The following is a 15,945-nucleotide window of genomic DNA, read 5'->3' as shown; positions in this document are numbered from 1 at the left end:
CGATGATGTACGTGTTGTTATGTGGATTCATGATCGCTACAGGGTTCATACAAACAAGAAAAAACCTGGAAAAAATTCCAGGCCTTAAGGATGTTTTGCAAAACTAATAAAGTTGGAAAAGACATGAAAATTTGAAATCAACAAATGACAGAAGTTGAGAGAATGTGGACTTGAAGACTGAGCGCTGACATCTGCTGATGTTTGACGTTTAGGGAGTGAAGCGTGTTCCTCTCGTGTGAGCGACCTGGAAGCTCACCTGCAGGAACCAGGAGACGTTTCCTGATGAAGATCAGGTCATGTCCAAATTATAAATAAGCCCTTGAATTCCCTTCATAACATCAAACATTTCATCAACAAGTACTTTTTATCATTTTAAATTCTCCCATCCCAAAATCAAATGGAAATCACTGCCATATCAATTACAATAATCTATCAGTTAATTGTTGTTGTTTGTTCTCTGTTCTGAGAGAGTGTTCAAGCTGAAGAAGAACATCAGGCTTTTCACTTCGGTGTCAAACTGACAGGTTCCATTGCAGCTTTAAATGCTGGAGGGAAAAACGTCGAAGCTCTTGAAGCTTCTTAGTGACAACTTGAGAGGCAGCGTGGAATCTGGCTGTAATTCACGCCGATGTGTGGAGGTCCAAGCACGAGTGCGGGTGTTTTGGAACACCGGACCCGCGTGTGCGTCCGTACTCAGGAACCGACAACATCACCGCTGGTGATCCCGGGCTGGAGAGGTGTTTTACCCAATGGCATCTCATCGTTTGCTGAGTTTCGCTGCTGGAGAGACATTGTTTTCGTTGTCACTGTCAGGGAAGAGAAACCTGAGCTGGGCGACTAAATCAAGATCTCCACTGACACCCATATGTATTTGATATTTCGCCTGGCCGTCATGAATCATACATGAGGGTGAAATGGTAGCACGTGTGCAGACTTAAGCATACAGGAAACGCGTCGCCTTGTCAGGACCTCATTATGGACCCGTTTGGAAATAATGGCCTGCAGACAGGAAGCAGCTGGCCTTAACAATGTCTTCGCCACATTCCGATAACGAGCGTCAGACAAAGCTTGAGTCACCTTACGCTACCGCTATTCTTATCCCAAACACCATCACGCCCACCTCGCCCCCTTTGAACATGAGGCAGTGTCTCCATCAGCCAGGAATGACATTTAACCTGGAATCAGATTCTGGCTAAATTTGAGTGTTTTCAGTTTGTTTTTTAATTTTATTTTCGCTTCTGTGATCATAAAATATTTTATTTTAAAAACTCATCGACTCCTGAATGCAGAGAGAGCCAGCCTCGTATGTTTAGCTTGGAGCTAAAGGTGATTAACAGCTAACAACAGCAAAACCGCTGAAAATTTCAGTTGCTAACCCTCCAGGTCATTATCCAGTATAATAGTTTAATAATAACCCTAATAATAATAATAATAATAATATAATAGCTTTTAGTCCAGACATATGATGAGGAATCTACAAACGCTTCCATTGAAAATTTTAGAAATGTAACTAAAAAGGCTTCTGTTGCAAGTTGGTGGCGTTCGGCGCCACCGTGAACGACTGCAGAACTGCAAGGGTGATTGGACGCGAATGTTAGCATTAATGTTTGTTCTTCATTCTCGCTGGTGTTGTAGTTCAGGGTTCATTTGTTGGTCCATGCTAGCATCCTCTCGTCATGTTGTTTCCTAGCGATGAAGCTATATTTTGATGTTTGTTCTTAGCAAGGAGCTAACGTTATCTTTTCATTTTAGTTCTGTTGCTCTCGTTAAAGAGTCTGTACTACGAATATTTGAAGTGTACTCAGGAATTTTGTGCTTGAGACTCAACCTGTCATTTTCTTTAGAAGCCTTACAAGATCATGAAATCAATTCTCTTCTTTGCACCGAGACGTAACAGCAGGTGTCTCCTGGTCTCGTCAGGCAGCAGGTGAGACCTTTAAAAGCATCACTGAGCACTCAAACCTGGTCGTGTAAAAGCAATTTTATTTACAACACGATCAAGTCCAGTATGTAAAACACAAATATAAAAGGAAACCTCTTTGGAATAGTCAGGGATTATGGAACGCAAACGAATGTTTTGGTCTCTTAAGGTGCTCCTCTTCATGCCACGGTGGCGGCGCCTCCTTCAACAAGTGTTCTAGCTGCTGTTCAAGTCTAGATGCTGCAGACCTTTGTATCCCAGGAACTGTAACACTGACATTCTGCCCCTGTTCGTGAGCAGAGGCTTTCAGCGTGGCATTGACAGTATAAACACCATCATGTATTTATGTATTTCACATGAACCCCATCGCCCTGGAGTTCCAGACCCCAGGATGAGATATGACACAACTCCTTGCTGTCTGGCTTCTTTGGTTTGCTGTCTTTGTTTATGCTTGTAATATTAACAAGACTACATATTTTGGTTTATGTACCTGATCTGACTGATGTGGACTTGGTGTTCAGGTAGATCAGGACGCAGTTCACCAAGTATTAAAGGGAGTTGCTTTGTCCAGGTGGGATCGATATTTCAAGGAAGACTGGAGAGTGACAACTCTGGTCTTTGTCATCAGCGCTTCGGTGAAGTGACGCCAGAGCAGTTACAAGCTAATCAGACTCTCGCTCTCGTCCTCCGGCTCTACAGCATCGGCGGTCGCTACTGCCTGGACACAGCTCTCACTGGGAGGTTCTGGCGGCGGATCCGTGGGGCAGCTGCGTCCAGGCTGCTCGGCAGGGTGGTAGACGAAGCAGTAGGCTCCTGGCTTGCAGCTGTTCTTCACTCTGAGGGCCAGCTCTGTTGGGGCCAGGAGCCGGTGAACACCATCTACATAGATGCTGAGGATGTACGAGTCTGGAGAAGAGGAACAGGAAGATTAATCACTGAATGCATCACTGGAGAACCCAAGCTGGTGATGAAGCTGCACAAATGTCGCAAACAGAAGTCGGAGCGTCCTGCCAGGGACGTTACCTTGCTCAAAGCGTGCAGCACATTGTTCGGCCAGCTGATGGATGGTGGTGGTGGGGAGGACTCCCAGAGTCTTGGGGTTAGCTCCAATCTCAGGAGAACACACTGTCAGGAAGTCCTACAACACATATCCACACCAGTATTGCACCAGTATAACCACTGGGCACGCGACTGGTACCTTTGAAGATGTTGTCACTGGTTCTTGTCAGAACTGCGTTAAAGCAGTCCCAGATGATGACTCTACGAGCCACGGGAGAGGGTTAGGTTTTCCACGGTGTGTGTGGTGTGTGCGTGTGTACCTGAACAGATCTTTGGGCCATGCGCTCCTGGTTGAGCGTGCGGCGTCTCTCCCAGCGGTGGATGGAGTCCTGAACTTCTCTGCTGAGCTGCCGTGTTGCTGACCTCTGCTGGTCGAAACTTTTAATGTGTTCCAGAGCCCCGTAGGTGGTGGTGAGATAATATGAACCTAAACACACACATTTAAACAGGAGAAAATGTATTCTAAAACAAAGTACTTTCAGTGTGAAAACTGTGTGTGTGTGTGTGTGTGTGTGTGTGTGTGTGTACCTTCTCCTATTGTTAGAGCAGGATCCATCAGCTCCATCATATATTCCACATCCAGTTGTAGGGTGGAAAGATTGGATCTCGCCAGGACGTACATCATTACAGGCAGGAAGTCATCCGCGCCATGGGCCCGCCCTGCACGCACACACACACACACACACACACACACACACAGTAGCTGTCACTATCTTTGTCAGGACTCATCCATGTCTTTCTTTCATTCAGAACTCTTATGCACGTCTGTAGCGGTTCCTTCACGGTTTGTGTCGGAGGAGAGGAGTTCTGTGGCTCTGTCCTCGATTACTGGTTCTCATGGCCTGGAAGTCTGCCTCAGTAAACTGAAATCCAAGTGTGAGATCAGAATGTGTGCAGTGTAGCGAGAACTGAATGTTCAGGGAGGAGAAAATGAAATGTTTAAGCGAATTCATGACATCAAATCCAGCTTCAACTTTACTGCAATGCAGTTCCAAATTCTAAATTCAATTCTGAATGTTTCCAATCAAATCCAGTTTTTTAATGCATTGAATCAAGCTTGCCAGTTCAATTCAAATAAAATCATTCCACTTGAGTTTGTGGCTGCTCTTGTTGTTGTTTGCAGTCGTACCACCAGTTTGGGTCTGCTCTGCCTGGCTGAGACTGCAGCGACTGTGGTCAACAGGAGGGGTTTTACCGCTGCTGACAGCTGAACATCTGAGCAGACACTGAACGCAACGTGCAGTCACCTTTTTCTCTGACAGAGATGCATTTCCTGAAATTATAAACTCACTCTCAAAATCCACAAGCGGTTTCCAAAAGAGTAAACCTGTTTCTTGCACCACTCTACTAAGAACCTTTACCCTAAGAGCCGAAGTGATGCTTCAGCCGACTGTGAGTCCTGAGGCCACCCGGTGTTAACCACTGACACGATTCCAGTTATTCAACTAAAAAGCCTCAGACTTTGAGACGACGAGAACTTTGTCCAGGCCCTGAGCTCATTCCTGTGCTGCTCTTTTAACTCCAGTTGTTCTCCAGCTTCAACCTGAAGCTGCTGATCTGTGGTTGTGTATTGTTGTCAGGGGTCAGAGGTTGCAGCACCGGTGTGGATCCTGACCTGGGCAGCTGACAGACATGGAGTCGTAGATAATCTTGCAGGCCTTCAGCAGCAGCTCGATCTTCCTCTGAGGGGAATATTCCAGGTGCAGATTATTCAGTTTGACACTGATCTTCTCCATGGCGGAGGCCTCCGGGACTGCCGTGGTCACCCCAAGCGCTGTGGTGGTGCTGCCTAGAACTACAGACTGACACACAGGCAGAGGTCGCTAGTACAGCTAGACAGGTTGCTTGCAGCGTTCTACGTGATGGACGATTTGAAGTTTCAGTACAGCTGATAAACTAAAGCTGATTCAGCAAGATGCTCCTGTGAATGTAAATCAAGGACCTCGTGCTGGAGTCCCTGAATGTAGCACTCTTCAGTTTACTAGGATGTTTTTGCATCACTTCTTAGTGACTCCAGAGTGCAGAAAGAGCCAGCCACGTATGTTTGGGCATCGAGATATCATGAGGACTTTGCGTGGTACCGTATCTGAAGCCCAGCTCTGCTGCTGTACCTGGTTCTGAGCCAGCTGTTTGAGGCTGCTGTTGGTGGTGTGCAGGTTCTCCAGACTCTGGTAAACAGGTTCCCTCAGGGGCTTGAGGACGCTCTTACACAGAGCTGCTTCAACGATGCTCTCTGCATGGACACACACCACGCCAAGCAATGGGCACCACTTGATGAGTGCAGCAACACTCCACCAAAGCTTCAAATAACCCTAGTTAGCAGTTCAGTCAACGCTTCCGAGCCCCAGCTCAACATCCTGTTCTATGGGTTAGCGTTAGCTGACAGACATGTTTAGATGTATCTTCTTTACTCCATGTTTGATCATGGTAATTAATTGCTTGCTGATTTTGATGCTGTTAGACTACAAACAAATAGGATTACAGGGTTTTTTCATGTTATGTTGCTGGATTTTAGTTTTGCATGTGATTTTGTTACCGAGCTTGTCCTGCGTGTACTGGTGCTGGGGCTCCAGCATGGCCTGCAGCTCCGTGCTCTGCAGCAGGTAACTCTTCAGCTGAGTCATCATCTGTCTGATCTCCTGCAGCAGCTCCGTGGAGGTGCCGTGCTTGGACATGGTCTCCAGGGTGAACGCCCGGTGCTCCTTCACCTGTAATACCAGACATGAACACCAGGGGATCTCCATGCAGAGAGGAGACTGGCCCAGGTCAGTGTCACGACTCACCAGGTTACCGAAGTAGCTCAGAGGATCTCTGGCCAGCTCCACGATGCGCTGAGTGAGGCGGCGCTCATGGCTGATGAGGCCGGTGATGACGGTGGACAGGCGGTAGCGGGCTCGGTCCAGCATCACTGTGGTGGAGGTTCGTCTCACTGACGCTTTGGGACTTCGGCTCTCGGAGGAACGACTGGAGAGAAACGTTGGCTATGTTGTTGAAGTGACAACTTTCTTCACCTTTCTAGAGACATGATCCTTAACACATTGTTCTCCTACCAGAAACTGGTAGAATGATAATGATGTTCTATTCATGCTGCAGGGTTCTATTCATGCTGCAGGGTTCTATTCATGCTGCAGGGTTCTATTCATGCTGCAGGGTTCTATTCAAGCTGCAGGGTTCTATTCATGCTGCAGGGTTCTATTCAAGCTACAGGGTTCTATTCAAGCCGCAGGGTTCTATTCATGCCGCAGGGTTCTATTCAAGCCGCAAGGTTCTATTCATGCTGCAGGGTTCTATTCAAGCTGCAGGGTTCTATTCAAGCTACAGGGTTCTATTCAAGCTGCAAGGTTCTATTCATGCCGCAGGGTTCTATTCATGCTGCAGGGTTCTATTCATGCCGCAGGGCTCTATTCAAGCTGCAGGGTTCTATTCATGCCGCAGGGTTCTATTCATGCTGCAGGGTTCTATTCAAGCTGCAGGGTTCTATTCATGCCGCAGGGTTCTATTCATGCTGCAGGGTTCTATTCAAGCTGCAGGGTTCTATTCATGCCGCAGGGTTCTATTCATGCTGCAGGGTTCTATTCAAGCTGCAGGGTTCTATTCATGCCGCAGGGTTCTATTCATGCTGCAGGGTTCTATTCAAGCTGCAGGGTTCTATTCATGCCGCAGGGTTCTATTCAAGCTACAGGGTTCTATTCAAGCCGCAAGGTTCTATTCATGCCGCAGGGTTCTATTCATGCCGCAGGGTTCTATTCATGCTGCAGGGTTCTATTCAAGCTACAGGGTTCTATTCATGCCGCAGGGTTCTATTCAAGCTGCAGGGTTCTATTCAAGCTGCAGGGTTCTATTCATGCCGCAGGGTTCTATTCAAGCTACAGGGTTCTATTCAAGCCGCAAGGTTCTATTCATGCCGCAGGGTTCTATTCATGCCGCAGGTTTCTATTCATGCTGCAGGGTTCTATTCAAGCTACAGGGTTCTATTCATGCCGCAGGGTTCTATTCATGCTGCAGGGTTCTATTCAAGCTACAGGGTTCTATTCAAGCCGCAGGGTTCTATTCATGCTGCAGGGTTCTATTCATGCCGCAGGGTTCTATTCATGCTGCAGGGTTCTATTCAAGCTACAGGGTTCTATTCATGCCGCAGGGTTCTATTCAAGCTACAGGGTTCTATTCAAGCCGCAGGGTTCTATTCATGCCGCAGGGTTCTATTCAAGCCGCAAGGTTCTATTCATGCTGCAGGGTTCTATTCAAGCTGCAGGGTTCTATTCAAGCCGCAAGGTTCTATTCAAGCTGCAGGGTTCTATTCAAGCTGCAGGGTTCTATTCAAGCCGCAGGGTTCTATTCATGCTGCAGGGTTCTATTCAAGCTACAGGGTTCTATTCAAGCCGCAGGGTTCTATTCATGCTGCAGGGTTCTATTCAAGCCGCAAGGTTCTATTCAAGCCGCAGGGTTCTATTCATGCCGCAGGGTTCTATTCAAGCCGCAAGGTTCTATTCATGCTGCAGGGTTCTATTCAAGCTGCAGGGTTCTATTCAAGCCGCAAGGTTCTATTCAAGCTGCAGGGTTCTATTCAAGCCGCAGGTTCTATTCAAGCCGCAGGGTTCTATTCAAGCCGCAGGGTTCTATTCATGCTGCAGGGTTCTATTCAAGCCGCAGGGTTCTATTCAAGCTGCAGGGTTCTATTCAAGCCGCAAGGTTCTATTCAAGCTGCAGGGTCCAATCCCACTGCAGGGACAAAGCCTGTTGACCGGCTAGAACTCTAAAGCATGAATGGATCTTCTTATTTTGCAAAAAATTGATGGGAAAATAGAAGTTGGGAGTCTCGACTCCGGAGGGTTGAGAAGGACGGAGAGGACAAACTCCTGAGGTGGAGGGGAACCTCAGGCCCGGACATCAGGCGTCCATCACACCTACTTGTTTAGCTCCTGGTCCTGGTTCAGGTCTCCCTCTTCCTCAGTGCTGCTGGCAGAGCCGGAGTCGGGATCAGTTCCCAGCACAGCGCCCCCCTGTGGAGAGTACAGTGACACATCCGGGCGCCGTGCTGGCGAGGGAGGGCCAGCTCTCATCGCAGGACTCTGATTGGCTGGTCCTCCTCCACCCTGGACGGGATTCACAATCGTCTCTGGGGAACATGGTTTCCTCCTCGGTGGAGGAACTGGACGAGTTGGTCTCCTAACTGGGGGCTGAGTCTGGGGGCCCAGTTTTTGTTTGTCCTCCTCTTTATCCACTCTCACTGCCTTCTCCTCCTCCTCTTTCTCCTTCTCGTTTTTCCTCTCCTCCTCTGGATGTTTGCTGTCTGGTTCAGTACTTTTCTCCTCACCTTTCTCCTCTACTGTCTCTTGATCAGCTTCCTTTGCTGTACTTTGTCCCTTCTCTCTCTCCGTCCCCTCTCCTCCCTCAGTGCTCTTCCTGTACGAGCTGCGGTGCACGGGAGCAGGAGGAAGAGGCGGAGCCGAGCGACTCTGCATGGAAGTGGGAGCATGTGATGAAGGAGGTGATGTTGACATTGACTTCCTGTCCTCTCTCTCCCCCCCTCCCCCCCTTCCTTCCTCTTTTCTGTCAGCTGCAGGACTGAGAATCAAGGGAGGTGTTGAGAAGAGCAAGCCCATCCCAGAGCCCGAACCCAGGCTGGGGGGCCTCGGCGGGGGCCGCTTATATTTAATTTGCTGGTTGGGCATGGTCTTAGCCTGACCTTTGACCTCTGGGATGACCTTTGCTGGGTTTTCACCATTCTGCAGAGGGGAGCTGATGTTTTGAGGAGTGATGATGTCATGTTTGGGGGAGTCCTTCAGGAGTTTCTTGGGGTTCTCCTCCACTGGGACCGGGTTGACATATAAGAACAGACTGGTGCGGTTCTCCTCCACAACCAGGTCCTGGTTCTTAGTCTGCTCATTCAGGTCTGACGTCCAGAAATCTGCAACAGGAGCAGTGATTGTTGAAAGAGAAAGAGATTTAAACTGCGTAATCAAAGTGATGCAGGAGGCAAAAAACCTCAGCGTCGGAGTTCCAGACTCCCATCAGTGAGTACTAGAAAGACAAAATACCCTTTTTGGGTGAAGTATCACTTTAAGACAGCCTCGTGAGTTTCTACTAGCACCTTTTACTTCCATGAAATCCTGAAGTACTGCACGTCTCTTCATTTGCTTCTACGTTGGGAGTATTTGTTGTACTGCACTAGTAAGTTAACGTTCATTTATTGCTGAGTAGATGAGTCCCGTCTTCTTCTGTGCTCTATTTTTTTCTCCGTGCGGCAGCAGTGACCTGACATCGGAGGATTCCTCGCACGCTGAGTTACCTGCACCCATAGCAGAGATGACCTCCAGCTCCGCTCTCGTTGTTGCCGTGGTGATGGCCTGGGGTAACCTCAGCGGGACGGTCAGGATGTCCCTGATTGGTGGATTCAACGGCAAAAAGTCAACACTGAGAGTAAAGTATTCCATCATGACGTGATTGTAGTAATCTTACTGATTTTGTGTACACCCATGAATATGTGTGTATTTATATGAGTACATATATGATGTATATGATTCATGTTTTTGGATGTATTGAATGTATTTTCATGTACAAGTCATGTTTTATTGTAGTTGTTTGATGGGCGTGGCCAAGGGTTTGACGTCGTCAAACCTCACTAAATGAATGTGTGTACTAGGGCTGGGCAATACTTACAGAAGTATTGATTATTTGTTCTTTAGTGGAAAATGAACACAATGAAATGTTTAAGAATCATCAGTAATCAGACAAAATGTCCCAGAGGTTCAGAAAATACTTCACTGTACTGTGATGGATCCTTTAAAACCAGAAAACACTTATTGGTGCAGTATCACAATATAAGGATATCTCAAATCTCAGATCTCTCTTCTAATATCACAGTATTGATATTACTCTGATATATTGCCAGTACTTGCAGTACTGTAGGCCTGTTTTATATCTGTATGTGTATAGATGTACTACCTGCTGACGCAGTAGAAGGACACAAGTTTGAAGATGTCGTCAAAGACCAGAGACGAACCGTCCAGGTGAAGAACTGAAACAGAACACAGTCAGAGAATGAGCCGCCACCTCACCCTGTACTCAGGAGTTCTAACACTGCAGTCCTGGCTAACACGTACGTGTCTTGTGCTGTTTGACCGCCAGGTCCTGTAGCAGTGGCGCCCCCTGTCCTTCAGGCTGGCGTACTGACAGCTTCACCGACTTGTCCTCGCTGCTGTGAACCAGGAACGTCTGCAAGTACCAGGAGGACAGGTTAGAACTCTGGAGAACATCAGGATCTGGTATATCTGGGCACACTGCATGTGTGCCTATTTATGTAGTATTACTATGTCTCAGGATAACCATGAGGGAATTTCTACAAAATTTCGCTAAATGTTCAGTGGCTCTTAAGGATGAACTGAAATGCTGGAGGTCAAAGGTCAAAGTGACCCATCAGGGAGTCTTTAGAAGCTTGATGTGGTATTTCTAGTTTATTTTATGCGGTGTTCTTCTCCTTCAAACTTGATGATGGAGGTCCAAAATCCAACTTTGTTTGAGCCACCAATCACAAACCCATAAAATGATGTGTTGTGCATTTTCACGGCGTGTTGGAATGTAAACCCTCCTCTGAGTTTGTAGTGTCCATGTGAATGTCTCACCCCTGCAACCTGATTTCCCATCATGCTCAGCGTTTGATCTTGGCTCAGTCCTTTGGTCTGCCATATGGATGCGCTCCCCACCAGCTGATCTATGAGGCTCAGTTGGGGAGGTGTTGGAGAGGATGGAGGGGTGAGGGAGGGAGGAGGCTGGGAGGGGGAGAATGAGGAGACTGTTGGAGATAATGGGGGAGGAAGAGGAGACAAGAGAGCCAGGTCAGAGGAGGAAGACGGCTGGGGAGAGAGAGGGGGAGAGGCAGGAGTTGGGGAGAGGGGTGGAGGGAGACATGGGGGGGAGGGGTTGGAGAGAGAGGGAGGAACAGATGGAGGAGGGAGATTGGTGGAGAGAGGAGCAGGAGGTCTGGAGGCAGGAGGAGTGGCTGGAGGTAGAGGAGGTCGAGAGGGGAGGTGGGAGGACTTAATGGATGGCGGCGGCGGTTTGGGTCGGCTTGGCCGTGCAGGAGGATGGGAGGCGGGCACGGACGGTGGGAGAAGAGGGGGAGACTGGGGATGGGGAGGGGATGGAGTGACAAGTGCTCCCGTCAGAGGGCTTGAGAGGCTGTGAGAGGAAAAGAAAGAAGTGTAAATAGTGTGTGGGGAAGGACTTTGTCTTAACGTGCCTGTGGCTGCTAGAACCTGGAGAACGTTCTACATGATTACTGTGAATCCTCATTTCCTGTGAGAGATTAGCAGACGCCAGTTAGCTTCAGGGGATTGGCAAGATTGTTCTGTCATAACAGAGGTTCCTTTATAACAGAAAACAAAAAGTAACTGTCCTGCTGAAGATGGAATTCTTCAAGTTTTTGCTCCTTGTGAGCTGCAGAAGAAGCTGTGCTGCATTCAAGTCCAACCACGAAAACACATGCACGGTACAGGAATGAGATGCGTGTGAGAAACAATCTTTTGTTCCAGACACTGACGTTCCAGAGAGATGCATGTCCAGCCGCATGGTATGACACCAACATCCACTGGGACTCCAGTACTGTATAAACTGGAAGACACCAGTCTCCGTTAGCTTCAAGCTAAATATGCGTGGCTGGCTCTTCCTGCATTCTGGAGTCACTAAGAAGTGATGGAGGAGGGAAAAACACATCTCAGTGAGCTGCAGACTCCTGTTGGTGAGGACTCGGAGGTCAAACTTCCTTTGGGTGAAGTATCATTTCAGGACGCAAGGTGCTAACAACAGTACTTATACAGTAAAGGGCTTAGCAAAGGACGTTTGAAAAGTTGATATTCATGTTTAGAAAACTACCATTGAAACTACCAAGAGTGTGAAAGGTTGCAAGCAGCGCAGGTTCTTGCAAAACTAGGAGCTGGTGACCTCAACTCTGGCGCTTCAGAGACCACTGCTGCAGCGTGGCGGTTTTACTTTAGACAGGTTAGGTTGATGCAAGACATTAATGTCTTCATGAGTTGGATTGTTTGACTGGTGTTGGTGTCAAAATACACAGCACAACAGTGTGACCACATCAGTACAGTTTCAACTTGAATACAGAGATGGCTTCAGCATTTGCTAGCTAACCTTAGCTCGCTAACAGCAGCTGTTGGGGAGCAGAGGTTTCAGTGCTCCCACGTTACACCACAGTGGGTTTTTTCCTCAAACAGAAAATCTACTGATGTCAACCGATTTCATTTCAAAAATGTCATCTGAGGAAATATTCCCCGTGAAACTCCAGACAATCAGAAGACTCAGCTGCAGATATTTCAAACTCTATGAATCCAGAGTTTCTTTTGGCCTGAACATGTCAGGCTTGCTCACAGGAAAAGGGTGGAAGAACTGTGGGGTCAGCTCGATTTTTAGAGGAAAATAGCTGTTGTCTGTAGAATACTCAGCTCAGAGGGTGGAACCTTGACTGACCTCGCTGACAGTTCTTCAAATTAGGACCATTGTTGTCAGAGATCAAGTCAAACATGCGACGTTACATGTTGATAACATGCAATTGCTATTAAATGCTTTTAAAAGTGAGAAGAAAACTTTTACCCGCCACGGCCTTTGGGTTCATCAGTGAAATGCAGGAAAGAGCTCCATATTCCTGGAACTTGTATCTGTTCTTAAAGGTTGTATGTGGAAGCACTGACCAGTTCTCAACTTTATTACTACCCCATTATCTTTGTAATACTGCAGGATGGAAGAATGTGCGAGAAGTCACTCAAGACGAGCAGCTCTTTTACTTCCCTTGGTGTCAGCCTGGAGTTTAGCTAGCTTACTGGCTGCCTTGCTACCTTTTGGGGTTTTTTTAGTTGGCAAGAAACACAGCGAGGCAACACATCGCAGGATTGGGATGTTCTCTGGTTTAGTTTATGCTGTCAGTTGCTGCTCTTCAGACCTGCTGGACTGCAGCGATACTTCGTCCCTGACGTGCTGCCTCTCTGATGGACTGCATTATAAGATAGGATGCTTTGGCTGGTGGGTGAGCCTGCTCACTGTCATGGATATCCCCTGTAAAACAGTCCATAGACTTCAAAACTGTCCTTTTCTTCCCTGAAGTTTTTCACATTTTCACGACAGACAAACTTCATGCCAACATTTCAGCACAAAGCAAAGACGTTGCTGTCCTGGTTCATGTTTTACAAAACTGGAATCTGGATCGAACCCTCTCAGTCGCCACTGACCTATTTATTAGCCAGTGAGTCATGACATCTGTTTTTTTTCCTGCTCAGGCTGTCTGATTCCCCCCCCCCCCCACACACCTCCCCTCCATGACAACATGCCTCGACAGAATTCACTTCCTTCACCTCATTTTCACCCAGATCTCCAATCCCAGACTCACCTTTTGTCCTGAGAAACAACGCTGGCTTCCATCATATCTCCAGACTTGAATGTTTCACCGCTCTGTCACACACTCTCTCTCACTAGCTCTCTCTCTGTCACTCTCTGCCTCTCTCGCTTTTTCTTTCTTTTTGAGCTTCATCAAACCCCGCCTCCTTGCCACCCCCAGCCCCCTCCCCACCCCTCCTGTTGAGCAGACCAGGACTCTAAAAGGCAAAACTAAAGGCAAAAGGAAAATGTCTGTGTATCAGCCCAAGCTTCGGTTTCCTGAGCTGCTCCTCAGGCAGGAAGAGGCCGAACACTTGGTCACGCGTCGACTCTGTGGTCGATGACATAATGCTCTAAAGTCGATGTCAGGCTAGCAGGCTGTCTGTGACACCGGGGGTCAGTAACAGGAACACAACTTCCTTATTCGTGCTACTTTGCCATTAATGTTCAAATACGCATCTTTGAATCTCAACATCTTCCAGTAACATGAGCTGGCTCAGATTGTCGGGGTGGCCTCAATGCTCAGCAGCCTCCTCCTCCCCCTCCTCCTCCTCGGTCCCTCCCATCTCCTTTAAAAGTTTCCAGATGCTTCCACACTCAAACTGTGGAATGTTCATGTTTCCCACTAGCTTCACTCTTCTGACACTCCACCTCTTTCCCTCCTCAGCTCCTCATGTCACCTCTTCCTGTCACACAAAAACCTGCTGTTTTTTTGCCCCCCTCCCTTTCACTCTGAGAAGAGTTAAATATGAAGAAATAAAAGAACCTTGGCAGTTGTTGTCAGTTGTATGCATTTTTATTTTGAAGCTAAAGCTCATATACAAAATGCAATCCCCTCGTATGACATTGGAGGTTACACCCACAGATGTGGAGGTCACATCTGTGGTCAGAGATGCACACGTGTGTACGCCAGCGAGCAGCCAAGCGTGTTGACTGTGCAGCTGCTTCCTGTGTAAACACCAGTGGTTATACATGTGTCTGCAGTTTCACCTGCAGTGAGCCGTCACTGGGGGGAGCTAGAGTACAGACCACAATCCACTAACACCAGTATGGCTGTGAGCGGGTGGAGGGAGAACAGGACTGATGTAGCACGTTTGAAGTCTGTCTGGAAGCACTGATGATAGATTTGGTCAACAGTTTTACTTCACCTAAAAGTATATTCTGGTGTTCCAGTCCTCACAAATCCACCTGCTGACCCTCTACAACCAGCGTGATTTGCTCTGTGCTCGCTGCTGGGTGCAGCTGGGGGGCTCGGGGGCAAGGCTGGTGTCACCGCAGGCTGAGTCAGGCGGAGCGGCGGGGGAGGGAGGACGGCAGGCGGTCCGTCAGGTTGGCAGAGGGAGGGAACCTGCAGAGGAATTATTTTGGAGCGATGAAAAGAAGCAGGGTAGGAGGTGATGAGAACACTGTGAAGAAAAACTCTGAATGATGAAGTGCTGAGTAGCTGTTGATGGGCTGCATCAGTGAAACCTCAGGTTCCGTGTCGCGCCGAGTCCTCTACACGGAACCTGCAGATGACAGTTATCTCACAGCCAGACCTTCATGCTTTGAGGCAATATTTTACTTGATGAGTATATTTGTCCTCTCAAGTACTCCCTAAGTGGAGTCTTGAGCTGGCAACAATGTTTTTCCCTCCTTCATCACTTCTTTGTGGCTGCAGGAAGAACCAGCCACGTATATTTAACTTGAAGCTAACGGAGACTGATGCTAACAGCAGCTCAACTGTCCAGAAGCAACGGTCTGGTTTACAGACTCTCACACCAACCAAGGAATAATTTAAGACCCAGTAAGAGTCACTAATGGGGAACTGAAATGGACAAACAAATAAATAAACAAGCAAACAAGACCGCAATGACCAAACAACAAAGAATGATACGTTGTTGTGATGTCACAGAGCATCACGGCACCTCTGTGGACGGCTGCGTCGCTCTACATCAGCCTGTCACTTGAGTCACTGCACTACAGACGCCAGCGTGGCCTCTGACGTCACCCGCGGACTGCGGCGATTCCGTTTCTCCCCATCAACCGAGCACTGTCTCTGTTTGTCTTGGATGAAATGAGGCCTACAGCAGGATCAGACGGTGACCGTATGAACTGAGCTGAACAGCCGAGATCAGCCAGCGTTGCTCCTTCCCGCTACTGCGTCGACGGAGTCATTCCTCCTCGTCTCTGCTGGAGCTTGAACGAGGTGGAGGAGTAGGAATCTGTCTTTTTTTATCTCCTGCCAATCAAACACAGCGTCTGGGAAGCATCAGTTTAATGAGATAGAGCTGAATGGTACAGCCTGGAGTTTCATTAATGAGATAAAATCGTGATTCACTTTTAGCGGTGCTGCAAACCCCCGATCAAACCACATGGAAGCACACAGTGACTGAGTGAAGCTACCTACAACTGTCAGCCTCCATCAGCTTCAGACACGGAGAAGTCTCTCTGAGCTCAAGACACCAATTAGCAAGTCCTTGGAAAGGAAAATACACTTTTTGGGTGAAGTGTCACTTTTAGGCCGTTCTAGACTGACAGCATTCACTCTTCAGTCAATTTAAAGTCAGTTAGTGTTGCTCCATGTCTGCTGAAGGCCCTTGCATCAC

At 48.0% G+C, this 15,945-nt stretch overlaps 2 protein-coding genes across 3 annotated transcripts in view; one reads left to right on the top strand and one right to left on the bottom strand.

The window, feature by feature from the left end:
- Positions 1-1,966: 1,966 nt before the first annotated feature.
- On the bottom strand, positions 1,967-13,795 carry rin3 (Ras and Rab interactor 3). The gene is made up of 14 exons (XM_086181727.1): positions 13,371-13,795; positions 10,603-11,158; positions 10,084-10,195; positions 9,926-9,998; positions 9,270-9,361; positions 7,889-8,888; positions 5,764-5,944; positions 5,517-5,688; positions 5,092-5,213; positions 4,596-4,782; positions 3,509-3,640; positions 3,241-3,407; positions 2,945-3,059; positions 1,967-2,827 (listed from the first exon to the last, which is right to left on the bottom strand). Exons 1-14 carry the CDS (start codon positions 13,403-13,405, stop codon positions 2,577-2,579), a joined length of 3,195 nt encoding a protein of 1,064 aa, XP_086037853.1. The 5' UTR covers positions 13,406-13,795; the 3' UTR covers positions 1,967-2,576.
- The window catches only part of LOC147246949 (uncharacterized), a 27,539-nt gene continuing 19,290 nt past the window's right edge, over positions 7,697-15,945 (top strand). The window contains exons 1-4 of one of the 2 annotated variants that reach the window (XM_086181709.1): positions 7,697-8,468; positions 9,229-9,400; positions 9,917-9,990; positions 10,109-10,216. The gene's annotated coding sequence lies outside the window, so the exon portion shown is untranslated. Of the gene's footprint in view, positions 8,995-9,228; positions 9,401-9,916; positions 9,991-10,108; positions 10,217-15,945 lie in introns of both variants that reach the window. The other variant, XM_086181713.1, reaches the window with a different exon arrangement.

This window comes from Aulostomus chinensis, chromosome 17 (genome assembly GCF_037954235.1).
Source record: "Aulostomus chinensis isolate RoL2024-O1b breed Wild chromosome 17, RoL_Achi_v1.0, whole genome shotgun sequence".
Classification (NCBI taxonomy): domain Eukaryota; kingdom Metazoa; phylum Chordata; class Actinopteri; order Syngnathiformes; family Aulostomidae; genus Aulostomus; species Aulostomus chinensis.
Note: the sequence above shows the minus strand (reverse complement) of the source record. Positions and strands in the feature narration are given on the sequence as shown.